Source organism: Orcinus orca, chromosome 3, assembly GCF_937001465.1.
Source record: "Orcinus orca chromosome 3, mOrcOrc1.1, whole genome shotgun sequence".
Classification (NCBI taxonomy): domain Eukaryota; kingdom Metazoa; phylum Chordata; class Mammalia; order Artiodactyla; family Delphinidae; genus Orcinus; species Orcinus orca.
The window spans coordinates 3,304,601-3,332,270 of NC_064561.1; the positions used below are offsets into that span (position 1 = coordinate 3,304,601).

At 53.2% G+C, this 27,670-nt stretch overlaps 1 protein-coding gene across 3 annotated transcripts; it reads left to right on the forward strand.

The window, feature by feature from the left end:
* Positions 1-156: 156 nt before the first annotated feature.
* On the forward strand, positions 157-27,223 carry CHAF1A (chromatin assembly factor 1 subunit A). Of its 3 annotated transcripts, none has more exons than XM_004277223.4 (15): positions 157-446; positions 3,149-3,199; positions 4,487-5,337; positions 11,112-11,168; positions 13,365-13,594; positions 13,962-14,022; positions 14,358-14,426; positions 17,085-17,311; positions 17,832-18,000; positions 18,159-18,239; positions 18,629-18,721; positions 19,467-19,719; positions 20,387-20,877; positions 26,072-26,168; positions 26,741-27,223. In XM_004277223.4, the coding sequence occupies exons 1-15, from the start codon at positions 395-397 to the stop codon at positions 26,839-26,841; spliced, it is 2,883 nt and encodes a 960-aa protein (XP_004277271.2). In that variant the 5' UTR covers positions 157-394; the 3' UTR covers positions 26,842-27,223. The 3 variants fall into 3 exon arrangements, with proteins under 3 accessions (XP_004277271.2, XP_033256716.2, XP_033256718.2); XM_033400827.2 differs by lacking the exon at positions 157-446 and adding an exon at positions 470-909; XM_033400825.2 differs by lacking the exon at positions 3,149-3,199.
* The last annotated feature ends 447 nt before the right edge of the window (positions 27,224-27,670 follow it).

Below are 27,670 nucleotides of genomic sequence, written 5' to 3' on the forward strand. Positions count from 1 at the left end.
GACGTATCCCACGAGCTCAGCCAATCACAGTGTCTGGCCCTCAACTTGACACCACCCACCACCAATCGCAGGGCGCCTGCTCCCTGCCAACGACAGGCGGCCGAGAAGAAGCCCCGCCCACCGCGGGAATATCAATAGGGGAGCCATGGGAGCAATGGAAGCCTCGGCTCTCGCGAGGATGCTCCCGGAGCTCCCCTCTTCCCGAGGAGGACCGTCACGTGACTCGGCCTCACCCAATCCGCGCGTGGGCCGCGGGGGTCGCCGCGGTTCCCGCCAAATACGAGCGCTGCGGCCGCGGCAGTAGCGGCGCGGGCGGGAGGGCGAGCAGCAGCGGCCGCCTGAGCGGAGCCCGCGCCTCCGCCGCCTGAGGGGAGCTCGAGACGCCGCCAGAGCAATGCTGGAGGAGCCGGAGTGCGGGGCGCCGGGCGCCCGCGGAGCGGCCGCAGGTCGGTTCCGGCCCACGCCGAGGGGAAGGGGGGTCGCGGCGCGCGGCCTGTGCGGACTGAGGCGGCGGTTTGGGGGCGGACGGGCCTGCCGGCCCTGGGCCCGCTCCTCCCCGCCTGGCGTTCGGTCCGTGGAGCCGTTAACAATCCCGAGGAAGGGCCTTGCAGTTCGAAGGGCACCCTCCTTGACGTTATTGTTGCAGCCGCAACCATTTTTTTTCCGGCACTTTTGCGTCAGTTTGTCCTTCCAGAGCGCTTTGCGGTGACGGGTGTGTGTGTAGCCAGGAGGGGAAGCTGAGGCCCAGGGAGGCGAAAGGGACGGGTTTGCAGGTTACCGAGTGCGTTTGTGTCCCCTGGACAAGTTGAACCCTGCAGCGGCCCTGTGGCCGGGTGGGGAAACTGAGGTCCGGGGTCACACGGGCTCGGGGACCAGAACAGCTGCGTCTGCGGGTCAGGGCCAGCCCAGGTAAGCGGCCCGGATGGTAGGGGTCTCGGGTTCTTGATGCTGCCGGATATGCATGGTGAAGACCTGTCTTTCTGCTTCCTGTGTCTTGGGAGGGGGCTTTCTGGCGCCTGGCAGGCCCCCAAAACGTGGGGTCGTGAACCAAGGAAGACCAAACGGCTTGTCTCCCCTGCTTGACTCCCATTTTACCACCAGCACTTGGCACAATGCCTGGTACATAGTAGGTGCCCAATAAAGATGGGTTGGTTGAATGAATTAAGGGTTGGTAGGGACATCAACTAGTCTAGTTCAGGGTTTTTCAGCCTCAGCATTACTGATATTTGGGGCCATCCTGTACGCTGTGGGGGGTCGAGCAGCATCCCTGACCTCCACCCATTAGATCTCAGTAGCAACCTCTTCTTCCCAGCTGCGACAACCAAAAGTGTATCCGAGGCATTGTCAAGGGGCCCCCTAGCTGAGAACCACTGTGCTAATTGTTTCCAGACTTCGGGATCTCAAAGAGACATAGAATTCATATAAATAAAGTTGGGACTGGTTGTCATTTGACCCATTAAGCATGTTTAATTTAAAAGTCTTAAAAGCACCATCTGTTTTGACCATGCACCATAAAAGGGAAGGATGTTTTAATGCCAACTAAAATTAGGAGGGATATAATCTCAGGATAAAGAGCAGTGGTAAGTTTATACAGAAGTATTTGTTAATTTGTATGTGTACCTTTGAACAATCTGAATCCCTGGATGGGATCCCTTTTTATGTCGACCTGAGGTTGTTTCTGGGCCCCAGGTCACCTCTGTTCCACTTGCGTCAAAGCTGGTGACTCAGGGCCATGCCAATAAGTCCTTGTGGTTGTCCTAAAAATAAATTTAAGTGGCTAAAGATTATGTGTCCTTCAGCTGATGGGGGGAAATCCATGTTTTTGGTAACTGAAAACTTGAGAATGATATCTTTAAATGGGTAGAAAGGAAATGTGAGTCTCTGAGTACTTTTCTTATATTCCAAGCTTGGAAGTGGGGAGAGCAGCTTCATCTAAGGGCAGCAGAGTTTTTTAAAAGGTCCTGATCTGCTTTTAAAAAATGCTCAGTTGGGGCTTCCCTGGTGGCGCAGTGGTTGAGAGTCCGCCTGCCGATGCAGGGGACACGCGTTCGTGCTCCGGTCTGGGAAGATCCCACATGCCGCGGAGCGGCTGGGCCCGTGAGCCATGGCTGCTGAGCCTGCGCGTCCGGAGCCTGTGCTCCACAACGGGAGAGGCCACAACAGTGAGAGGCCTGCGTACCGAAAAAAAAAAAAAAAAACTCACTTGTATGTATCTTTTTAAAAAAAAATGTAGATTGGCCAAAATAACTGAACTAGACTTTTCCAAGCCAGATCTAGCGGGTGTCAGCTTCTAAACTTATTCTAGCCATTTGAAGATATTTATCCAAAGATTTGGTTCTATTTATAGTCATTTCTGCATCAGCTTTGATATCGTTATGCTTTTTTTGAGATTTTTTGTGTGCGTGCAGGAAAACATTCTCCCTTATCACTTCTTGATAGCACTTGAGCTCCAGCTTGGCAAGCTTGAAATGCTTTAAGATGTACCTTTTATAAACTCTGTTTTGAAAGAAAATAAGCCCTATTCTAATTTTACAGGTATGTTGGTGGGGAGGGGTTGGTTTGGAGGAGGATGATTTGGGCTCATATGAATGGTGAAATCAGTGATACAATGTTTTCTCTCATCTCTACTTTTACTCAGTCTTCTTTTCATTGTCCCTGTGACTGTGTTCATTGGTTTCCCACTATGTGCCAGGCCCTGAACCCGTGCCACAGGTACAGTGTGGAACACGTTTCCCTGCTGTCATAAAGCTGGCGTTCTGATGGTGGGGGGAGACATAAACACAGAAGTCTCAGAGTGATAAGTGCTCAAGGAAAAGAAAACGAGCTGTGACGGTGTCCAGGGCAGAATTTCTCAACTCATTCACATTTTGGGGCCAGATAATCCTCTGTCGTGGGGCGCAGTCCTGTGTGTTGCAGGATATTTAGCAGTATCCCTGTCCCCTACCCACTAGATGCTGTTTGTGCCCTCTCTCCAGTCATGACAGCCAGAAATGTCCTTAGACGTCACCAAATGTTCCTGGGGAGGTGGGATTAGGGGCGAAATCAGCCACACTGGACAACCACTTTGTACACAGTAGGTACTACATGTGTGTTTGCTACTTCATTATTTCCAGCACTTAATAACTTATCCTCTGACACTTATTCACAGCCATGGATTGCAAAGACAGACCAGCTTTTCCAGTCAAGAAGTTAATACAAGGTAACTTTCTGGGAATGGGTTAAATATTTGTTCCTGGTTTATATCCTTCATTGTCCTCTCAATTATATTTTCAATTCCCCTTGAGCAGAGGCCATCTCTTGGGGTCCCCAGCAGAAGCCTCCAAGGGGCTGAAGGAGAGAAAACAGTTGCATCTTACAACTGGAAGCTGGGAAACCCGTTTCATTACACTGCTGTTGGCCAGGAGCATATCCAGAGGTTGCCGCCCTTACAGTTGGATTTCTGTACTCCAGCACTATTGACATTTTGTAATGTTTTTGTCATGGGGGGCTGTCCTGTATACTGTGGAGAGTTTAGCAGCATTCCTAGCCTCATCTCCCAAGTCGTGACGTTTAATGTCTCCAGACATGGCAGGCACAGCTGCCCCTGGTTGAACAGCGTTTTACAGGAAGTGTCCTCAAATCTTTTCGCGTAAAAAGGGGGGTGGATTTACCCTTAGGCCAGGTTAGTGGCTGGACTGTATAAAAAAGGATGGTTTCTGGTTTTCAAAGCTTGGTTATCTGGTTCCCCTGTAGCAGTTTGCCTTCTCCTGTGTCAACTGATAGCAGGTTTGGTGTTGGTGGGAATCAAAAGAAGGGCAACCGTCTTCTGAGGTTAAAGAATTAGGGGCAAACTGTAGGATCCAAGGGCATGATAATTTTATAAACTGACCAAAACCAGGTTTGTTTGTTGAGTCTATTATATTAGAAAATAGTTAATAAGATGTTTGGGCATTTGAGTACATGTGGACTTCTTGGGCAGTCACTCACCTGAACTTCCTCACTCTCTTGAGGTATTGCTGTGTATCTCTTGGGACCAGCCAGAAGGCTGGCATGCAGTGGGAGGGTACTTGTTTCATTGGCAAGAAGAGCTAACAGCTTGGGATGCTGGGAGCAGAACGAAGTCTTTCCTCAAATGGATCTATCTCTTTCGCTTTTCAGAGCCAGATGCACTTATCTTCAAACGAGATTTCCACCCATAATAAATAACTTTGGAATTTGAGCTGAATCTCAAACAGATCAGAAAGTGTCTTCTCCTTTGAAATTCTTGCAGTGTCTCCGCTATGAAAGCTTGTCAGTTTTTTGTTTGTTTGTTTGTTGCTTTTGCTTTTAATTAGGATGTTGGAAAAGTACATAATAAGAAGATAACCCCTTTTTAAACTTTAGAAATTCCCCCCACCCCCAAGCACAGCAAGGTCGATTACTCATTGAGCATGTGGAATATTAAAGCATTGATTGTCACTCTTCACACTCTCACTCAACAGACGGCCTCCTTCTCTTTTGGTTTCAGCTCGTCTGCCGTTCAAGCGCCTGAATCTTGTCTCAAAGGAGAAGACCGACGACGGGTTGGACGACATGGGGGGCGCTCAGGGTGCTCCTGTGCAGGGTCATGTCCCTGGTTTAGAGACCTCTTTGGACCACTTGGAGGACAGCTGTCACATGGGCTCCGACATAGATTTTAGGCCGAAACTTGTCAACGGGAAGGGCCCCTTAGATAACTTTTTAAGAAGTCAAGTCGAAACCAGTATTGGCCAGACTGTGGTCATAATCGATTTGACGGAGGACTCGAGTGACCCGCCGGATGGCACCATGGGCCACGATAAGCTAAATTCTGCAGCCTCTCCCTCCCAGGAGAATGTAAACGGGGTCACAGACGAAGCTGGAGATGACAGGGGGCTGCCAATGGTCAGTCAGAAGGACGAGCTGGCGTTTCCCGAAGAGGCCCTTTCAGACCTCCCGTGCAAAACGGAGGCGGGGGGCGCGGAGAGGAGGGGACTTTCACAGAAGGGCTCGCCCCAAAGCCTTCCTGAGCTGACCGGTGGCCTGAGAACGTGCTCAGAGAAGGACCAGGACGGCTGGAGCGGGGCCAGGGGCATCCTGTTCAAAGGGAAGGTGCCCGTGGTTGTCCTACAGGATATCCTGGCTGCCAGAACCCGAGCCAAGTCTCCTCCTGCCACACCTCCGGGCCAGGCTGTGCCCTCCGAGAGCGAGGCGCTGGAGTCCAGCCCCGAAGAGGACTCTGTCCTGAGCCATTCGTCCCTGAGCTCCTCCTCTCCCACCAGCTCACCCGAGGGGCAGTCTGCACCCGCCAAGCAGCACAGCAGCCCTAGCCCCCTCCCCGCCTCCACACCCGTCCGCAGAGTGAGTATCTCCCCCGAATCAGTGCCGTCGGAATCCAGAGGCTTCTGGGTACGGCCCCTCCCTCTTCACCCAGGGACGCTGTGTCCCTCAGATGGCTCGTGGCCGAGCAAGTGGCGCCAGAGACCAAGTCCTATGACTTTCCGGCATCAAAAGCCATTGGGGTGTTTGGTTGTGTGTACGTTGCGATGTGCTGATGATTCCGTGAGTCGCCGGTGTGTCGGTGCCATCCTGGTAGCGCTGTTCAAACCTAATTAACGGTGCTGGTCATCTCAGCCACTTTAGTGACTAACGGGTGTAAGCGGGCGGCTGTGACCCTTGACTCAGCCTTTAGCTTCAGCTCCCTGCGCGCCTGCTGTTCCAACACAAGACTCGTAGGGCCGTTGCTGTCAGTAAGCAGTCAGTAAGCGTTGGTGGAGAGACCCCAAGATGGCAGGAGAATAAAACAGGGGCATTCTTTAGGGTCAGCTCTTGTCACCATGGCCTGCCCATCTTAAAAACCTCACCCAGAATGGTGAGAACAGGAGAGTCCTGGCACCATGTTTAAGGACCTGGATGGGTGACTTTGGAAATGCCTGTTTCTGTTACTGCCTTCCGAGTGGCACAGTGGCCGATGTCTCTTTTCTCACCTGTCCTTGAGGTCCTGTGGGTAAAACTGATAGAATCAGTCAAGAATACCAAAGCATGTTGAACAGTGTTCTTTGGGTTTTTTTGGTTTTGTAGCACTTGTGTTTGTTCACATCAGGCTTTCACATAAGATTGGATCCTGGGGTGGGTTATTCATTTGCTAACTGTACCTGCTTAATCTGACCATAAACCACCAACCTTGATTGCTTTCTAAAATTTGATCTCTAAGGGACTAGTTATTTTTCTAGATGGTTTCATTTCTTGTCTTTTACCTCCTTGAGGAGATTGGAGAATGGGAAAAATGCCTTCCTCTTTAGGTACACAAAATATCAATCGAGAGCGGGGTCGTCTTTTTTCCTTCTAAGTTTCTAAATGTGGCAGACTGACATACTCATTTTTTAAACTTCCGTCTGAGCTTTTACCCAGACTCTCAAAATCTGAGTTTGAGTCCCTTGCCGTCAGCCATCTTGTTCTGTTCTGTCCATCCAGTTGCTCAGAATCCTTCCAGACTGCTGCTTCTGCTTTGCAGAGCTACTTTGTCACATGACTCATGACAGCCAGTGAACCTGGAGAGCAGGACATGTACACATGTTTCCATTCTCCTTAATAGCTTCATTTTTTTTTAAGTTTGTTTTTATGCCCATAGCCAAGCCTGAGGACTGGGGAGCCATGCAATTAGGCCTTGTCACAGAAGAGTTTTACTTCTTGTCCGCTGGCTTGAGTGGCCATGCAACATCTGAGCACATGAAACCAAGTGGGCTGCGTGTAGGAAATCCTGCCTCTGAGACACTCAATCTGGGTCTGAACACAGGCTTGGAGTTTTGAGATGTTCTAGAAGACAGTGTTACCGCACAGCTTTGCAGATAATTCATACTGCAGGTGGCGAAGCCTTCAGGCCCCCACCCCACCCCCGCCACCCAGCCTGTGGCAGGAAATCGCCCCAGTCACCCATAGGATGGGAGTAGAGCCCCGTGACTTTGGGTGACAACACAGGTATGAGAGCAAAATGGAATGATCACCAGGAGGTGCCTGAGGGCCTGGCGGAGACAGCCCACCCCGAGCCTCACACACTCAGCTTTCCAGTTTAGCTCCTCACCTTTCGCGAGTGCTGGATTTCCTGGTTGGTTGGTTGGTTTCATGGTTGGTACCTGACTTTCACACCTTTGCCTGCTGTGGGCCCAAGTTTTTCCTGACCCCTGTGACTGTGGGGAATACTATTATTCTTCCGTTTTCCCTTTCTGTCTCCTCCTCCTCCTCTCCAGACTGTAGGCAGACACTTGTTGAAGGCTTACAGGTTGTTTCCTATTACCATGTCACGCGTGTGGTTTTTATTGGGCTCCGTTAGTTCTGGACTTGGAATCGCAAAATCTCTGCATTTGGAACCCCTAAGCATTTGCTGGTCCTCTATTTTGTGTGTGTGTGTGTGTGTGTGTGTATGTCCTGAGAGAGCTTTGTTTCGTTTTTGTTTTTTAATATATTTATTTATTTTTGGCTGCGTTGGGTTTTCGTTGCTGCACGCGGGCTTTCTCTCGTTGTGGCGAGCGGGCTTCTCATCGCGGTGGCTTCTCTTGTTGGGGAGCACAGGCTCTAGGTGCGCGGGCTTCAGTAGTTGCAGCATGCGGGCTCAGTAGTTATGGCTCGTGGGCTCTGGAGTGCAGGCTCAGTAGTTGTGGCACACGGGCTTAGTTGCTCCGTGGCATGTGGAATCTTCCCAGACCAGGGATCAAACCTGTGTCCTCTGTATTGACAGGCAGATTCTTAGCCATTGTGCCACCAGGGAAGTCCCTGTTTTGTTTTTTAAAGTACTCCCAGGTATCTAGAGTCCGACTTTGAAAAACGATTTAGGAACACCTTTTTGAGATAATCTAGGGTCTCTTGATTAGCCAGAATGTGGCTATTTGTCATCAGAGCTTTTTACCACCTAGGATAGAACCATTTCTCCAGTTTGTTTGCAGTTAGATGTGTAATTCAGCCTACATTATTGATGACTCAAGATTATTTTTCCATAAGGGATTGTGTGGATATGGTGGTGTTATTGGAATCTTGGCTTGCCTCTGTACAGACGCTGGGACTGTTTCCCAGGTAATTTAAATTATACAAGTATTAAATTCTCCATGTTTAAAAAAGATCACTGAAATATTGCAGCCCCCTTTGGCTTTTTTCTGTCCCCCAGGTTGCCACTATCTTCATCTTATATTTCTCTGTGTGGTGTGTATGTGAGAGATCCCTAGGAATAAACAGTATCATTTTTGTTTCTTTACATAGGCCGTATAGTGTAAATATGTTTCTTTTTCATTCCAGGGTGTCTTAGCAATTTTTTTACACTGGGATGGGAAGATCTCTCTCTTTTTTTTTTTTTTTTTGCGGTACGCGGTCCTCTCACTGTTGTGGCCTCTCCCGTTGTGGAGCACAGGCTCCGGACGCGCAGGCTCAGCGGCCATGGCTCACGGGCCCAGCCGCTCCGCGGCATGTGGGATCTTCCCGGACCGGGGCACGAACCCGTGTCCCCTGCATCGGCAGGCGGACTCTCAACCACAGCGCCACCAGGGAAGCCCCGGAAGATCTCTTTTTAACTGCTCTATCATACGCTGATGGTCCCGTGATGGTGTGGATAAACTGCAGTTTGCATAGTCATTCTCCTTGATGGATATTTCTGTTGTCTCTAATGCTTGGCCTTGACAAACAATAATTGTCATGAGCTTCCCTGAGTTGTTAAGTGGAACTGCAGGCTCACAGGAACGGGCGTGTCAGTTTTTGCCTGCTCTCAGTCCCCACATGCCTGGACCAGTTAGGGTCGTGTCTCCCCTCCGCCTGCTGTCCCTCCTCTGCTGTCAGGTTTCTAGCTGCTGCGGGGCCTGTCCACAGCCACCTCTCCTCCCCTCACTTACTGCTGCTTACTTGCTCTGGGCCTAGAAATTAGACCTCCTTATGTATCACATCAGAGTGAGTGGGCCCTAGGATTCTCCCGAATAAAGTGCAGGAATTGTACCTCACAGACGTGGTTATATCTGCCTTGACTCTTTGGGGTAGTTGATGTGTGTGTTTCAACCTCATTGTGGAATCCTGGATCTTGTTTTTTGGTAGCTGAGTTCCAGGTCGGTAAAATGTGTGGCCTATATTTTGAGAGAGTTTTATAAATACTTGGGCCAAAGGTCAAGATTAAAATTATATCTGTTCAGTAAGGTCTATCCGAGTGCCTGGTACAGCAATAGAGATACTACTTTTAAATAAAATCGTAACTGCTCTGGTTGTTGGATATCGTTAAGCCAGCTCTTGGTAGTCGCGTCAACTCTCTCATTCCTGGACTCACAGCAAAGGGGACGATTGTGAAAGGCACTGATTCCGCAGCTGAAATTCAACAAGTATGGGCAAGACCGAACAGATGCGTCTTGCTCCCCAAACACCCTCATATAGTGGTCTGGCAGTCACGTTTGGTGCTACCATCTTTGAACACAAAGGACAACGATATAGACACAGCACCTTACAAGTCCTGCTGTTAAATCCTTTCTTGTGGGGCTCAAGTCCCGCAGGCTTGGCAGGCCAAGTGGATGCTGGAGAGGCAGATACTTTTTCTTAAGCCCTTAGTAAGATGGCTTTGGCGTTTCTGTGGGCGCCTGCGCAGTGAGGTGGGATTGCGCGCTCTCCCAGTCACATGGCTTTCACATGACGGTGCGCGGGCCCCCTCCTGAGGGAAGGCTTAGTCCAGAAAGGACTCGGTGCGTCCTGAGTAAGAAGGATGTCTTAATCTGTAGTTTTCTTTGGTGGGAAGTCTTAGGGTGAGGCTTTCCCAGGTAGAGGAAGCACTGTTTTTACATAGTTTTGTTGGCATGTCAGACAATTTCAAGAGAAGTGGGCTTTCGGTTTTTCGCCTCGTCTCATTTTCTGGCTGCCTCCTCAAGTCTAAAATGAGCCCGGGTGGGTATTTCTTTCCAGCCTGAATTCTCCCCATTGGTCTTCCATGCAATGAATGGTCTGTTCGCCAGGATTCCCTGCTCTGGAGGTAGCTTAGGCCAGTAGCCTGGACTCCTTGTGCGTATTCCTACCTGGGACCATTTAGCCAGCACGGTGAGGGAGTCCAGCCGTGCGTCTTGGTCAGTCCTTGTAGCCCATGATCAATTTGAAGCAGGACGATAGAGAATGCTGTGCTCTAGAACACAGGGGTTCTAGACGAGATTGCCACCTCTGGCCAGCTGACTTCTCTTCCTGGGCGTTTACTCTGTGTTCTAAGAAGCAGGGCTGAGCTGGGCAGGGGGTACAAACATGGGAATCCAGCCTGTAAACGTGTCTTACTTGACTCACGGGGTGTTGATTTGTAGACATTACAGCAGACCTTGGAGATAATGCAGATTTGGTTCCAGACCCCCACAGTAAAGCGAGTATCACAATAAAGTGAGTCACGTGGATCTGTTGGTTGCCCGGTGCATATAAAAGTTATGTTTACGCTGTACTGTAGTCTATTTAGTGTGCAGTAGCATTATGTCTGAAAAAAGAACATACCTTAATTAAAAAATACTTCACTGCAAATAACGCTGTTGTCTGAGCCTTCAGCAAGTCGTTATCTTTGCAATAGTAACATCAAAGATCACTGACCACAGATCACCATAACAAGTATAATAATGATGAAAAAGTTTGAAATGTGAGAATTACCTATATGTGACACAGAGCCACAAAGGGAGCAGATGCTGTTGGGAAAATGGCGTTGTGTTGGTGTGCCTGTACTCACACAGGAAATTTCCACTGTCAGCCTCTCCGGGGAGAAGCAGAAGGGGCAGCAGCAGTGCTGGGCTGCGTGCCTGTAAGACTCCGTCCTCTGTGGCCAGGGTGCCTCCTCTCCAGGTGCCTACAGACCTACCACTCTGTGTCTCCCTGACACCAAGGCCTCTGGCTGTGGCTTCTTATTTCCAGCTTGACCTCCTACGTTTTTTGGTTATCTGCCTCCCAGTCTCCCCTTTTATCCCCACATGCGTTGGAGTTTGTGACCCAGCTAAGAAGTTTTGGTTCTGTTTGCTGGAACTGGTACCCGGAAAGGTTTTCACTGTTGTTGTTTTACATTGTTTTCTCCTTGCCCTCCCCAAGGACTGTGCGGTATGTTAAACGTGTGAAAGTGATTGAAACAACCCATGTTTATAGATCAATGTCTTTCCTTTCAGATAAGTAAGAAATTGGTCAGAGGCTCTGCAGAGAAGAACAAGATGAGACCGCAAAGAGTAAGATATGTCCCCTGAAATAGAAAGTTCCCCGGGTGTGCTTTTTGCAGTAAATAGGAAGCAAAGCCCTTTGCCCTTCTCTGGCCCCGTTTTCACTCTCCCCTGCTTGTTCTGAGCATTATTTTGATTCTTGCTTCATTTTGCATAACTGGGCCTTGTGCTTATGGGTTGCATCATTTTTAGGTTTGTTGAATCCTAAGGTTTTGCACGTAGGCTTTTCTAAGCTCTTATTATAATTAGTTCTGAGTGTCGTAATAGTTGGGCAGCCCCACTGTAGTTTAAAATTGTCTTAAAAAGAACCCAGTGGCTCTCCCTGCACCCCAGCCTCCTACGCGCGTAGATTGAAGTTCCATCCCTTCCCAGGCGCTGTACCATGGTGGCCCCTACATCAGATGGGTGATTACTGTTTAGTGGTTACCTGCTGAGTCTTCCATTCTGTTATCTGGAGGTCACCATGTTTCACACCCAGCAGTGCAGGGGCCTTCTTCCTTACTGGATGAATTGCAGAGAAGGCCATGGCCTTCTTCCCCGACCAGCTCACGGAAGGGGCGCTGATGACAGTTGGCTGTGCGCTCACCAGGCACTTCCTGTGCCGTCTGCCTCATGGCTGTGTTTGATTTTAGAGTTTATCTCATTCTTCATTGTAGTTTCAGAGATGGGCACCTGTGGGGCGGGAGTGGGGAGGGCCTGATTCCAGAAGCCTCCTGTCCTCGTAGTTAGCAGGGGGAGACTCCTCCTCACCACCCGGCACTCGTGGCTGGTCTCGTTACTCGATCCAGACCAGCCCCTTCTTCAGGTATCCCACGAGTCCCGTGCGGAGGGTACCTGGCAAGGACTTTCTCAGCTCTCTACCAACATGCCTCCATGGCTCTTGTGAAGCGAGCAAAGGTTGATCAGGGCAGAGGGTAGGATATTCTCTAGGCACAAGGGCATGATCATAGGCCCATACAAAAAGCTGAGTTGTCGGGCTTCTGCCAAAGGTGAGAAGCCCATCTTTGGTGGTTCCTGTCCTTGAGAATTACCCTGCGCTATGTTAGAAGGTAATGTCCTTCAGTCTGGGAGGTGAAACTTGTTTAATACAAAATCAAAATTATATAATAGCCCAGCGCCCCAGGCCACATACGAATTCTTTGGAATGAGGAACTGATGTGATTAAAAATGTTCCCGCTTTAAAGAATATCCAAGAAACTAGCTGTTTCCTCCTGCTGGTGATGAAACGGCACTGCCATAGTCATAGAGATCACTCTGGGTCCTTTATTAACATCTGACCTTTTCAGATCCCAAGAAATGTTTGTTCGTTTGGTTTTTTGAGAAATGGTTTTAAAGATAAAAAGAATTTTTTCTTTTGAGAAATGGCTGTAAAGATTAAAAAACTTTTTTTTTCTTTTATTTTTTAATGTGTTCTCATCTGTTCCCCACTGTTTTTTTTGTTTTTGTTGTTTTAGTATTTAATTAGTTTATTTATTTGGTTGTGCCAGGTCTTAGTTGCAGCAGGCGGGCTCCTTAGCTGTGGCATGTGAACTCTTAGTTGCGGCATGCATGTGGGATCTAATTCCCTGACCAGGGATTGAATCCGGGTCCCCTGCATCGGGAGCGCGGAGTCTTATACACTGCGCCACCAGGGAAGTCTCAGTTACCCCCCTGTTTTTAAGACTTGCTCGTCAGGTTCCCCCTCCTTGTCTCATCCCACTCTCCCATTTCAAGAGAAAGAAAAACCCTATTGTCTGGAATAGTTTTGGGGGGATGGGAAGGAAAATGTTTTTGTTTTGAAGGTAGGGAGGCAAAACCTGTGGGTGTTTTTGTGTCTTTATTTCACCACAGCTTTCTGAGCAGAAATGCAGTTCAGATCCAACAGCAGGTACCCGGCGTAGGCAGCCTAGAGGTGCTTACTTAGTCTTTTTTAATTAAGTAAAAATTGACCCTCATCCCACGTTTGAAGACGGTGTCTTAAACGCATCTTACTTTGAATTGCCCAGAAGGTCCTGTGGCAGTCGGCTAACCCTCATCGCCTTTCTCATGACAGAAGGAAATGTAGTGGACTGAAAAGCCCCCTCTTTGTAAGGACGCTGACCAGCAGGCTGCTCCCGGGGCTGGTTCCTTTGTGCCTCCCCTCCGCTTGCGCATGGCCGCCCCCGGACGATGGCACGGCGCTTTGTGGCATCCGTGGGTTTGAGCTGTGGACCGTCTCCCGTGCAGGATAAGGAGCGCCTGGGCAAGCAGCTGAAGCTCCGGGCGGAGAAGGAGGAGAAGGAGAAGCTGAGGGAGGAGGCCAGGCGGGCCAAGGAGGAGGCCAGAAAGAAGAGGGAGGAGGAGAAGGAGCTGAAGGAGAAGGAGCGGCGCGAGAAGCGGGAGAAGGATGAAAAGGAGAAGGCAGAGAAGCAGCGGCGCAAGGAGGAGCGGCGCAAGGAGCGCCAGGAGGCCCTGGAGTGCGTGCCCCACCCCCCTTCCCCCTCCCCCTCCCCTCCCCTCCCCCTCCCCTCCCCTCCCTTCCCCTCCCCCTCCCCCTCCCCCTCCCCTCCCCTCCCCTCCCCTTCCCCTCCCCTCCCCCTCCCCTCCCCTCCCCTCCCCCTCCCCTTCCCCTCCCCTCCCCCTCCCCTTCCCCTCCCCTCCCCCTCCCCTTCCCCTCCCCTCCCCCTCCCCTCCCCCCTCCCCTCCCCCTCCCCTCCCCCCTCCCCCTCCCCTCCCCTCCCCCTCCCCCTCCCCCTCCCCCTCCCCATGCCTGGCCTCGGGGACGATTGCCGGGCGTGGGCTGGGCCTGTGCTGGTTGGTGAAACTGAGTTTGATGTCTCTTAGGGCTAAGCTGGAGGAGAAGCGGAAAAAGGAAGAGGAGAAACGGTTGAGAGAAGAAGAAAAGGTAGCATGTTCTCCCAGAACTTGCATTTTCCTTTGTGTTTGAGAAGCGGGGTCTTTTGCCTGACTACTGCTGGATATCGGATATCATCCCGGAGGTAGTGGGAAGCGGGGTGGGGGGCCCAGGGACTGACACGTGCCTGCTGGCTTGACATCCCGGTCCTTCTGCAGCTCTGACCTTTTGAGACTGCCTGGTACCCACTTGTGGGTTTTGAGAGCTAACATCAAAATAATGCTTTCAACCTAAAAATGCTTGGGCTTCAGTTCTAGGGGCTTTTGCATGTTTTAAAACAGTTTCTCTTCATTTCTTCCTCATCCTCCTCTTCTCTTACATTGCAGCGCATTAAAGCCGAGAAGGCGGAAATCACGAGGTTCTTTCAGAAACCAAAGACTCCACAGGCCCCCAAGGTGAGCAACTGGCTTCCTTTGGCTTTACTTTTGGCCTTTGTCAGGCTGTTCCTTTTGAAAAATAAAAAGACGTCTTCTGACCCACTGGCTCTGCTTTCATCAAGAGGAGCCTCTGCTTGCCCAGGGAGCTTTGATCGCTGGTAGGATCTGGAGGTTCAATATCTTGTCATTCACTGTGTGCTCAAAAAGGCAAAAAGTGGCATGTTTACTAAAACTGCCAAGCGTTTAGAGGTTGCTTCGCCAACAGTTTTGTGGTGGGAGCCGTGTGGGAAGGTGTAAGGGAGAAAGACCCGGTCCTCACCCTCGGAGATTTTCTGCTCAACATAGGAGACAAGGTTGAGCATAAAACATGTGGGATTCAGCACAGGATTCTGCTTCCCCATCTGCCATCCGGTCACCTTCTAGACCATCTTCTGCCTGTGGAGACCCCAGACCTCCGTCCCCCGCATCCCTCCATGCTCCAGAGGTGTGACCCACCCCCTCTGATACAAGGGTGTCCTTCCAGATCTTTCTCTGGGCGCGTGCATCCCTTCGTATATATGTGTATTTATGTAGGTAACAAATCATGAATTTATTATGTTACCGTTTTGTTCGCTTAGCCCTATCTTGGATTCTTGCCATGTTGGCCTCTCTTCATTCTTTTTCGTTGCTGCGTAAAGTGTCGTGGTGTGAGTGGCATCATCGTTGATATCCCCCTCCCCTGTTGATCCCCCCCAAGCGGTGCATGGATGTCACCAGCACACCTCTCAGGATGCGGACTTGCCACTATGTCCGGGGGACACAACGTTGACAGAGTTGTATTTGTTATTGTCCAAGTGCCCTCCCAGCAGGAAATGCTGATGGACAGTCTCCCGTCCCCACAGTGCGTCAAAATATGTCCTCTCCGCCTACTTACTGCCAGCACTGGGTGTGACGAATTTTCTTATAACTGCCGACCTGATGGGTGAAAAATACGTATCTTTGTTTCACTTCGTTTTTCCTTGATTCTCAGTGCAGTTGAACATCTTTTTATGTTTGCTTGCCATTTTATTTCTTTTTCTGTGACTTGCCAGTTCCTGTTTCTTGCCCATGTTTCTATAGGATAGGCTTTTTCCCCTATCTCTGGCTCTTTATATAGTCTGGGTTTTCATTCTTGGTGGGGTACACTACACATACTTCCTTCAGTCCATTCCTTCCCCCTTGACTTGTTGATGGTGTCTCGTACAGAAATTTTTCGTTTTAATGTGAACATTTTTATTCTTTTATCGTAATTGGCTTTTGCTTCGAAAGCCTTATGTATCCTGTGGTTATAGACACGTTTTAATTTTTTCCAGTTTTTTTTTTTTAGCTTAAGTTTTGTTTTTTTATGTTTATTTAGTTCCTTAGCTTAGCTGGAATTCTTTGTGCTCGTGGATTGGGGCATGGCCCTAATGTTTCCCCATACGGATACCCGATGTTCCCAGCAGCTGTTAGTGAGGAGAACAGTCTGCTGGTTCTTGGCCTTGGCTGTGTGTTGGACTCACCAGGGAGCTTTAAAAATCACTGGAGCCTGGGGCTTCCCTGGTGGCGCAGTGGTTGAGAGTCCACCTGCCGATGCGGGGGACACGGGTTCGTGCCTCGGTCCAGGAAGATCCCGCGTGCCGCGGAGCGGCTAGGCCCGTGAGCCATGGCCACTGAGCCTGCGTGTTGGGAGCCTGAGCTCCGCGACGGTGAGAGGCCCGCGTACCGCAAAAAAAAAAAAAAAAATCACTGGAGCCTGGATCCCATCCCAGAGAACCTGATGGGCCTGGCTTGGGCATCAGGATTTTAAACAGTTCCTGGGTGACCCTGCCATGCGACCCACAGTGAGGGTGCTGGCCTCAGCTGTTGTTTTCTTGCTGGGGTGAAAGGCTGGCCTTCTTATACCCAACCTCAGAGACGTACACGCTCCTCCTGACCCCCCATGTTGTCCTCACTTGCTGCCACCCTCAGGATCCGCTGACACAGACATTCACAATGCTGAAGGAGCTCTAAGAAGGGAACTCAAACCTACCAGGGTTGGGAATTTCTGGAGGTCCAGTAGTTAACACTCTGTACTCCCAATGCAGGGGACACAGGTTCCATCCCTGGTCAGGGAACTAAGATCCCACATACTGCCCGGCACAGCCAAAAAAAAAAAAAACCTACCAGGGTTTACTGAGGAGGATTCTTAGGATACAGACACCCATGTTTCAGGTTCACATCAGGCTTCAGCTCTGTTTCGAGTCATCTTGTAACAGTGTGGTGGGTCACTCTCCTAGGTCTCTGTTTGCTCATCCAGGTCTAATTATCCTTAAAAAAAAAAATCCAGTGAGATCCGTCCTTTTCAGGAGTACTGATCAGCAAGTTCTGACGATGTACAGGGCCCTGCAGCCACCTCCGTCATCAAGATGTAGAGGATTTCCGTCCCCCGAGACAGCTCCCTCCTTCCACCTCAGCCCTGGCGGCTGCCGACACAGTCTCTGGCCCTGTAGTTTCGCCTTTTCCAGAAACCCACGTAAATGCCATCAAGCAGCGTGTGGCCTGTGTACGCGTCTCCTCTGACCTCCCAACCTGGACGACTCGAAAGCACCGGGCCTCACTTCCGGCGGCTCCTCCTCACCGCTGCTGTGTGCGGGTGTGTCGCAGTAGAGGTGCCATCATGCCCCTTCTCCATTTCAGACCCTGGCCGGTTCCTGTGGGAAGTTTGCCCCTTTTGAAATCAAAGAGCACATGGTCCTCGCCCCTCGCTGTCGGACCGCCTTCGACCAAGACCTCTGTGACCAGTTAGACCAGCTCCTCCGGCAGCAGAGCGGCGAATTCTCCTTCCTGAAAGATCTGAAAAGCCGGCGGCCCCTCAGGTCCGGGCCCACCGTGGTTTGTAACCAGAACACAGAGCTTTTTAACAGGTTAGTGCCGGCGGAGACTGCCGTTTGCCCGTTGGTGATGTCAGAGAGCCCTGGGCGGCCCGGGCAGACCCCTGTGTTCTGGTTGCTCCTGCGTCCCGTGGCCTTGGCCGGTCCTCTCCCACCCGGGCCTCAGGCCCCAGACTCGGCTGCTTCCCCAGACCTCTCTGTTCCGGCTTCCCCTGAGCCTCCAGAGTCTCCCGGGTATGGTGGCTTCGCAGAAAGCCCTGCTTTGGAGGGCGGGCTGTGTGTGCCGGCCTCCCGGCAGGGCAGGGACATTCCCCGCTCATGCCAGCTTACCCGTCACACGCTGCCTTGGTGCGCGCTGTGGGGCAGCTGCTGGACAGTCGGGCTCCTCCCTCTCCTCGCGCCACGCCCCTGGAGTAAATGCTAGCCTGTCTCGGGGCAGGTGGTGCCTCCGCTTTGGGGCTGCCCGTCACCGCCTGCTGCCCTGGGGGGAAGGCCGCTGGTGGTGGGTGCGCGAGCCACAGAAGGGCCTCTGAGCGGGGGTCTCTCCCCTCAGCGGCGTGGTGATCTTGGAGAGCAGCAAAGTGGACGGCGTCCCCGAAAGGAGGAGGTTTGGCAGGATGAAGCTGCTGCAGTTTTCCGAGAACCACCGGCCGGCCTACTGGGGGACGTGGAACAGGAAGACGACGGTCATCCACCCGAGGGACCCCTGGGCCCAGGACCGGGTGAGCGTGCGGGCAGCTGCTCCCGACCCTCTGCGCTTCCTTCCCAGTGTGCCCTTGTCACTGGGCTCCGGGAACTCCCTGAGTGTTCTAGCCTTCGTGCTCTGCCTTCCCCTTCCACCCTGAGGACGACAGTGACCACCGCGTGTTTGCCCCCTCAGAGCCTCCTTGACTACGAGGTGGACAGCGACGAGGAGTGGGAGGAGGACGAGCCGGGGGAGTCCCTCTCCCACAGCGAAGGGGTGAGCACGGCCGGGCTGCTTACGGCTTCTGGGCCGGGCTCCCTCACACACAGCATCCGGGTTTACGGCTGTTCTGGGAAAACCTTACTGGGTGGCAGTAACCTGCCTAGTGGTGGACGGGCCCGCCTGCTCGCTGCCTCACCGAGGGGCCCACCATTCCCGCTGCTTTACGTCTGGGCCGTGCTTATCTGTGTCCTGCCTGACCCCCACCCCTGCTGGAGCACGATGCGGGGGCTGGGTAATGGGATTTTGGCTGATCCTCAGGGTGTGCACAGCAATGAGACTGGAAGCAGTAGGAGGCTCTTTCTTTCTTAGATGTTCACAGGTTAAAATTTTACGTGAAGCATGTGTTGTTTCCACACATGAACGTACTTTTTTCTCTTCTTGAGGATGACGACGATGAGGTGGGAGAGGATGAGGATGAGGACGATGGTTTCTTCGTGCCCCATGGGTACCTGTCTGAGGATGAAGGAGTAACCGAGGTGAGGGGTGAACGGGGAGGGGATGGGTCCGGAGCTTGGTGGCCGCCGACCTGGGGGTGGTGACATAGGTCTCAGCCCACCCCCACGGCCGATTCCACGTAGACCTCGCTCCCCACAGCCTCAGAGGCTCAGCACTGCCGCCCCCCCCCCCCAGCTTTCTCAGTTCTGCCAGATGGTGGGACTGTTGAGGGAGCTGTTTCTAGGACTCACGAAGGCCTACCAGGTCGTGGTGTTTGGGTAGTGGGGAAGCTGACAGGGCTGATGCCACTGTGGGAGTGACTTGTCTCAGAGCCAGACTTGCAGGGCCTGTGTTCTTCGTACGTTCCCAGCCAACGAGGCAGACAGGTCTCGTTGGGCCTGCAGTGTATCTGCCTTAGACGGTGGCACCAGTCTGGGGTGGGAGAGGGCCGGGCATGGTGATTTCAGCTTCAGGATCACATGTTAATCAGAAAACCCACAGTGGCGTTAAGAGGCTTACTGGCGAGGTAATAAAAAATACCTGTGACTACCCAGGGATGGCCAGAGGGGCAGATGCACCTAAGGTACCAAATGGGGGAAAGTGCCAGTTATCATTCAATCCGAAAATACTCTGCCCGTTTCATCACCCATCGGGGGTTGGAAGCTGGGTGGGCGCCGTTCCTCACCGGCCCGCCCCTGCACGCGCCCTCACTGCCCCAGAGGCTGGGACCACGGGTGCCGGGGAGGGGGACCCTGAGCAAGCGTCTGCTCCTCTCTAACCTGCAAGGAGTGTGCCGACCCGGAGAACCACAAGGTTCGCCAGAAACTGAAGGCCAAGGAGTGGGACGAGTTTCTGGCCAAGGGGAAGAGGTTCCGCATCCTCCAGCCCGTGAAGATCGGCTGTGTCTGGGCGGCCGACAGGGATAGTGGAGCTGACCTGAAGGTGCTGCAGCAGTTCACGGCCTGCCTGCTGGAGACCGCGCCCTCCGAGGAGGAGCAGACGCCCAAGGCCTCCAAGAAAGAGAAGAAGGACCAGCAGAGTGAGTGCCGGGGACGGGTGGGGACGGAGGGTTCGGGCTCCCACCTCCTCCAGGCCCAGGGAGTTCCAGGCCCGGGGCAGGCAGGAGACTTCCTAGGCATGTGGCGTGGTAATTCAGAAGTTCTTCAAAAAAATAGCCAAAGCCAGCGCTTGTTGAGCACGTGTGTCCTTTCTGTGACACTCACGGGAGCAGCACAGGGCAGCCACTTCAGTTGGCCCGTTTGCCCAACCAGCACACACATCCCTAGCTCTTCAAAGCCAGGGAGGGCCCGCCACTCAGAAGCAGAACGTGAGGACTGTTAACTAAGGAAACAGGCTCATGAAGTGAAACATGACAGTTTATCGCAACGAGTCCTGCCTCCTGGGGCTTGGGCCTCTCAGAATCTCTTCTGGAGCAAGTTCACGTGTCTTAAGTCCACCCATAAAAAGCCACCCGCACTAAACCTATCGTGGTTGGTCATTTCGTGATGCCAGTAAGCATTTTGCTGCTCACCTTAAACTTACACGGTGCTGTGTGTTGATTATATCTCAATAAAACCAGAAGGGAAAAAAAGGCCACCCGAAGGTGACCGTGTTTCTCGGCCTCGGTGACAGGTTGGGGAACCCGGGTGCCACGTTTATCCCATCCTGCCCCGAGTCTCATCCACATGTCCCCCTCTCCCTGCCAGTCTTGGCCCAGCTGCTCCCGCTGCTGCACGGGAACGTGAATGGCAGCAAAGTGATCATCCGGGAGTTCCAGGAGTGCTGCCGCCGAGGACTGCTCAGCAAGGACGCCGGCAGCCCTGAGCTCAGCGCCGCGAGCCCCCCGAGCCCTGGCCATTCCCGTCCACAGACCCCCACCGCCGGCGAGGACACCGCCGTCCCCTCCAAGGCCAGGCTCAAGCGGATTATTTCTGAGAACTCAGTGTATGAGAAGAGACCCGACTACAGGATGTGCTGGTACGTCCACCCACAGGTGCTAAAGAGCTTTGCCCAGGAGCACCTGCCCGTGCCCTGCCAGTGGAGTTACGTCACCACAGTGCCCTCGGCCACCAGGGAGGACAGTGGCAGCATCCCCGCCGCAGGGCCCAGCCAGGGGACGCCTGTCTCGCTCAAGAGGAAGTCGGTGGGCAGCATGTGCATCACGCAGTTCATGAAGAAGCGCCGGCATGATGGGCAGGTGAGACCCCGCAGCGGCTTTGTTACCTTTAACAATCTTTCTTTTTAGAGCAGTTTTCGATTTACAGCAAAATTGAGGTGACAAAACTGACCAAAATTGAGGAGAAGGCACAGAGATTTCCCGTGCGCCCCCTGCCCCCGCCACGCACAGCCTCCCCCAGTATCAGTGTCCCCAGCCAGAGCTGTGCAGCAGTTGCAACTGATGAACCTACGTGGACACGTCACTGTCACCCAGACTTTGTGGTTTACTAGCGTTCACTCTTGGTGCTGTGGATCCTGTGGGTTTGGACAGATGTATGAGGACTTGTATCCAGCATTACAGTGTCATGCAGAAGAGCGTCACTGCCCTAAAAACCCCCATGATCCGCCTATTCATCCCTCCCTCCCTCCAACCCCTGGCAGCCACTCATCCGTTTAGTGTTTCCATGGGCTTCTTTCACTTAGTCGTGTGCCTTTAAACTTCTTCCCTGTGTTGTCATGGCTTGAGAACTCATTTCTTTTTAGTGCTGAATAACGTTCCACGTAGTGGCTTTTATTTAGTTTTTGCACTCATTTAACACAGTTACTAAGCACTTGCTCTGCACTAGGTACCCTGCTAGGCCTTGTAGACAGTGGTGAGCAAAACACCATCTAATGGGAGACAGAGATGGGCGTTGGTGGAGCGGACAGCCAGCCACGTGATTGCAGCCTGACAGCACGTGGAGGAGGAAGCGCGTGGCCCCGTGGGGACACGTGTTGCGAGAGGCCTGCCCTCGCCTGGTGGTGGGCGGGCTTCCTGAGAGACGCTGGTCCCCAGAATGAAGTCTCCAGTGCTGCCTGGACACCCAGAGGCTGGGGCCCGAGCCTCGGCCTGGGTCCACGTTTGATTATTCTTTCTCTTACTGGAATGTGGGCGTGAATGAGTCTCATCTTGTAGCTACTCTTACTGGAAACCTTGTGGTGTGAGCACTGGGTCCTCACTTTTTTCTTTTCTAAAGATAGATTTTATTCCTTATATTTTATTTACTTTTGGCTGCGTTGGGTCTTCGTTGCTGCACGCAGGCTTTCTCTAGTTGCGGCGAGCGGGGGCTACTCTTCGTTGCGGTGCGCAGGCTTCTTAGTGTGGTGGCTCCTCTTGTTGCGGAGCACAGGCTCTAGGCGCGCGGGCTTCAGTAGTTATGGCACGCGGCCTCAGTAGTTGTGGCACACGGGCTCTAGAGCACAAGCTCAGTAGTTGTGGCTCACGGGCTTAGTTGCTCCGCAGCATGTGGGATCTTCCCAGACCAGGACTCAAACCTGTGTCCCCTACATTGGCAGGTGGATTCCTAACCACTGTGCCATCAGGGAAGTCTCTAATTTTTAAAAAATCTTATTTACTTTTGGCTGTGTTTTGGGTCTTTCTTGCTGCACATGGGCTTTCTCTAGTCGTGGTGAGCGGGGGGCTGCTCTTTGTTGCGGCACGAGGGCTTCTCATTGCGGTGGCTTCTCTTGTTACGGAGCACAGGCATGCACGCTGCAGTAGTTGTGGCACGCAGGCTCAGTAGTTGTGGTTCGCGGGCTCTAGAGTGCAGGCTTAGTAGTTGTGGCGCACGGGCTTAGTTGCTCCGCGGCATGTGGGATCTTCCCGGACCAGGGCTCGAACCCGTGTCCCCTGCATTGGCAGGCAGATTCTTAAGCACTGCACCACCAGGGAAACCCACTGGGTCCTCACTTGAAGCAGGCGTCCCACAGACCTAGAGATGTGGGGAGACTTGATTTTACGAGGAGGAGCTGGGTCTTCCACTCACAGCCTGGGCTCTCCTCGGGGGCGCTGCCACTCCAGGAGCTGCTGCTGAAGGCTGGGTGGTGACGGAGACAGAGGAGAGCCGGTGTGCGCCCCACCCCTGCCCCCCCCCCCCGGCCCCCTGCTCCTCTGCTGTTAGTGTGTGGCCATCGGGGTGAGGAGGCCCGGGGCAGGGCCGGGGGGCAACGGCTCCTGGAGTGATGTTTAGCTTTCTCCCTGCAGCCCACAGACCAATGAGGTCTCGGGTGCGACGTAAACCTGCTTCCTAAACTGTCACAGCAAGAGGGACCGTCAGAACCGTCCGGTGTGGTCATGCCGGCTGTTCCTGCCACTCCTCAGCCCCTGTCCCTGTGAGGCCTGTGGACACGGCTTGGTACTGGGGGAGCCCACCTGGTGAGGAGTTGGGGGCCCCAGCCCCACAAACACTTCCTTCCCTGGGCCTTGACCCAAAACAATCCGTTATGTGTTCAAGCTGTGTTCAAGCCGCAGAGCCTTTTCACGGTCGATGTCGTTAGCCAGACAATCTTAGCAGGACCGCGAGTGTGGCTGCTCTGGCTGAAACTGGCCAGAGAGCCCGTTTGAAAGGGGCTGGGTCTGGAAGACCTCCTTAGTGTCCTTATCCAAGCAGTGTTCGTGGGCTCCTGCCCCCATCAGCCCTCCCTTAGATTCTCGCAAGAGACACAGCTGTCTTCCTGAGCCCCCCTCTGCTCTTCCTCTCCTGGTGTGGCCGTCCCCACACGTGTTCATTGCCTGTGTTTCTCTACGTGGAAAACGACTGTTTAGCCCTTATTACTCCTCACGCCAGGCACTTGACGTGGATTCTTACGTTTCATTGGTGCTTCGTTGTTTACTGAGCTACCAGGAACGAGAAGATGCTCCCACATAAACTGGGTGCCCCTCCTCAGGTGAGAGGGGTTGATTCATGAGAGTCAGTGACGCCTTTCATCACGAGACACACGTGAACAGCAGTCAGTGCGGCTTCTCCCCGTTCACAGGCCTTGAAGAGGCTCTGCGGTGTGGCGGGGACACATGGAAGGCTACACAGCCGGTGGTTCTGGGTGTGCTGGCCCCAGCGGTTCTGATTCAGTGGGTGTGGGGTAGGTGCTAAAGTCTGCAGTTTAAAAGCCCCTTCTCAGGGAATCCCGTGGGAAGGCCCCAGGACCACAGCGTGGGCCAGCACAGTGGGTGCATCTCAGGAAGGGAAGCTCAGAGCGCCGGCTCTGCACGGTGGTGGGCAGTCATCCCAGCTGCTCCTCTGAGTGCTCAAGGTGGGACACCCTGCTTGTGACAGCACTTGGTCCCCTGGGACTGTGCAGGCCTCAGGTATAAAGCCCCCTGCGTCACCTTAAACTCATGAGAGTTCGTCTCCAGCAACAAGAAGTCCGGAGCTTTTGAACATTGTCATCCAGGGCCAAGCACCTCCTGTCGCACTCCCTCCTGCTTTAGTTTGTGGCCTTGTCTTCATGGTGGCAGAACGGCTGCTGCACCTCTAGCCAGCAAGACGAGGATGGCCAAGCCCACCCTGGGGAGGATTCCCGTTTGGCTGGAGGGGAGGCAGACTTCCACCTTATCTTTCTGGCTGGAATGCTCTGGCATAGCCACCCCAGCTGCAAGAGAGGCTGGTTCAGTGAGACCTTGACCGACAAAATGCTGGTTGATTTGGAAGGGCGGGTGGGAGGATGGCTCTGGGTGTGCGTTGAGCAGGGCCTGTGCTGCACGGCGCCAGCATAAAGTGGGAGCCACGGGTGGAAGTTTCTGAGGTCGGGATTGGAGGAGGCCTGGGAGCATGCGGAATGCTTCCCCTTGCGTTTTGGTAAAGCCACTAACTGATCCTTCCACACGCTTGGGGGTAATTGTTGCTAAACTGTAAATGCATATGAATAGTTTAGCTTGGGTTGGGCTTTTTCAATTTGTGGGAATTCTAAACTCTTTTCATTTAGAGTTCAAAGTAGCCATGCTACCTTATGGGTTTACAAGGTACCATGATCTAGTGAATCGAGCAGGCTGAGGTCAGGTGCCAGTTCTGCCACCAAGTGTGTGTGTGGCCCCACGGCAGCTCAACCCTTCGGCCTTGGTCTTATTTTTACATGGGCAGGGGCTGCATTTGCCCTTTCCAGTCTCCATGCTTTGTGGTTCAGTGTCTTCCTACTCCGGAGGCTCACTTTCCGGCGCTCCACCCTCCCCTGCAGTAGTGACAGCAGCGTGGCGAGCTGTCCCATGGCCCTCAGCACAGCAGGACTTGGGGCACCATCCTGAACCCTCACTTCAGAGGCTTGAAACCTGTCGCGTGCCTGCAGGGCAGTGGGCGGTGGTTCCTCCGAGAAGTCCTCATTTGTCTGCCCTTGGCTTCCTGTCTGGAGGGCCCAGGGGCTGGGGAGAGCTCCAAGAGACACATCTGTCCCGTCGCTCACCCGACCCAAACCAGTGCCTCCAGGGCAGCGCGGGGGAGAGCTGCGCTGTCTGTTCGTCTTGGCCAGTCAGCTCTCTTGAAACAGGTAGCTGGAAACTGCCCACAGCATCCCCAGTGGTGCCCCTGCCTGCCTGGGGCCTTTCCTGCCTCGGTGGCTCCCAGCCCGAGGAGCCCAGCGTGGAGCTTCGACACTAGCATTGAGGGGGCTGCGAGCTTGAGTCCCGTCTGCCGGCCAGGCTGGGGGACCGTGGGCAAGGCGGACAGCCCCGGTGTGCTGTCGTCCCTTTTCCAGGCAAACGGAGACTTCTGTAGCAGAGGAACTCCAGGAGTGTTTTGAGAAATAGCCTCCCCGCGGAAGTAGCCCCAACTCCACCGCCTCTGCTGGCTCTTTGTTCATGTACAGAGTGTGAGCCGTGTGTGGATGGGTGATGTATAAAGTTGGTCCTGTTACTTTCCACAGTCTGTCTCTCTGTTCCCTCTGGTGGAAGCCAATGAAAACAGCCTGGGAATCTCACTGTAAATCCCACCCTCCGTAGAGCCTTCCCACCCCTCCCAACCCCTGTCCAAGGGTGCAGATGGTGTCCTCGGAGCCTCAATCAGAGGGAGAGTTACCAAGCATCAGGCAGAGGGGATGAAGCTGTTGGGCAGAGAAGAAACACTGACCAACTAATTTCTCAGCCACTTAGTCCAAATCATAATTCAGAGAAAGTGTGTGCTTATCCATCTCTCTTTCAAACCAAACCGGAAACCCAGAGTTCTAATTCAAAAACAATAAACAAATTATTTTTGTAATCAGGTAAATAATGATGGGGGTAGTTTTCAGAAATATGAACATAATTAGTTCATTTGAGAGAACTCCCCCAAAGTTTCCTTGGATCATAACCCATCAAACAGACTCCTCAAACTTTGTTGCCAAGATGGGCAGAGGAGGTCAGGAGTAGGGAAGTGGGTGGCGGGAGGGCTCACACCGTCCCTGTCTGCTGCTGCTGCCGCTGCTGACGGCCATGCACCTTGTCTGTTCAGGTTGGAGCTGGGGACCTGGACGGCTTCCAGGCGGACACAGAGGAGGAGGAGGAGGAGGAAGGCGACTGTGTGATCATGGACATCTCGGATGTTGGGGGTGAGAAGGGTCCCAAATCCTCCTCTTTTCCTTCAGGCTGGCAGGAAAAGGAAGAATGGTTACGGTCACTCTCCCGCTTGCCTCTTGTGACTAACGGGGACTGAGTGAGGAGGCCCTGGAAGGTGCTGGGTGGGCCGGTCTGATGGTGGTGCAGGCAGTAGGCTCCAGCCCAGGCCCTGGGCCGCCTGCCCTGGTCTGAAAGCTGCAATTAGGAAACCAGAGACCTGAAGGTTGGTGGTGATGAGCCGTGTCAGGGAGGGAGGGTCCGGGGTAGGGCGCCAGCACTGGTGAGGGGCAGCCTCTGAACCAAGCTTCCCAGGGGCAGTGAGCCCCAGGCCGGCCATCCTCGGCAGCATGAGCTCCAGCAAGCCACTGGGCCTTGCTGCCCACTTTCCTCATCTTTGCCACGGGCTTCCCCTGCTCAGGAGGGTCAAGGGTAAAGCCGCTGGAAAGTGCCACGGAAGCACACGGGCTCGAGGTGGACGCGGCCGAAGCTCTAGTGAGGAGCGGGCAGCCTGCCCGGCCCCACAGCGGACACGGCGACTGAAGCTCCTCCCTCTCTTGCTTTGCAGACATCCAGGCCCCGTGTGGAACAACTCCTGGAGCTGGGGGGTCTGTGGGAATGAACACCAGTGAGAGCCTCGTGGCCTCCAGCTCACTCGGCCCCTCCTGAGCGCCCCGACTGGCCCGTGTATGTACGTAGAATGGTTAGGGTATTTTCAATGCCACTCAGATACTTGAAAGTCCCGATTCCTGTGTAAAGAGCACTTTGTCCTGCTTTGCAGACCTCCCTGGAAGTTTGGAAAGTTTTATATAGGATGCTTGATTAGATCTTTTTGATATTTGTAAAAATTTCCCCCCCAAAGCTGCATATTATTCTGTCCCTTAATAAAGCATTATTGTGATGTGATGACCTGCACGGGGAAAGCCTGGTTGTGCTCTCCAGACCCCTGGCAGGCACTGTGATGAGATGCTTGTAAATGAATTGAAGCCCCTTGGGTGCGGCATGGCATCCGGACCTGACATGGATGTGTATAAACTATCGTCTAGACTGACCTAGCATGTCTGTCGTCTTTTCAAACACGTCACTTCTGTGAGTGGTGCGTCCATTGCCCTGGGCCCGAGCCCGGCGCTCTGTGCCGTCGGGTGTCCACTCTCCACCCCACTGCCCCGTCCCTGCCACACGTAGACATGTGGCATGTCTATAAAGCTTTACGCTTTGCAAAAGCGCTGTCCCACCTGTTTGTTGTGAAATCCTCAACCTCCCCACTGACCTAGTTCAAGGTGAGGGCTTCTAGGCAGGTGGTTTACGCCAGTTAATCCCTCCTGCCCCTCGGGTAGGCGAGCAGAGGTATTCCCAACCTCCAGGAGCTGAATCCTGGCTTCCAGAACCGACCTCTGGGTCAGGCCACCCCTCAGGAGTGTTGAAGCTGAGCAGCGTGGAGCCAGCCACGGCGCCTGCTGAGCCCTGGCCTCCGAGGCCCTGGAGCAGCCCTCGGACG

Bases quoted from the DNA above. Each gene is read 5' to 3' on its own strand.
- CHAF1A (XM_004277223.4), top strand. From the start codon at position 395: ATGCTGGAGGAGCCGGAGTGCGGGGCGCCGGGCGCCCGCGGAGCGGCC. The intron at 11,169-13,364 runs GTAAGATATGTC...TCTCCCGTGCAG, and splicing joins ACAAGATGAGACCGCAAAGA to GATAAGGAGCGCCTGGGCAA. The intron at 18,240-18,628 runs GTGAGCACGGCC...TCTCTTCTTGAG, and splicing joins CCCTCTCCCACAGCGAAGGG to GATGACGACGATGAGGTGGG.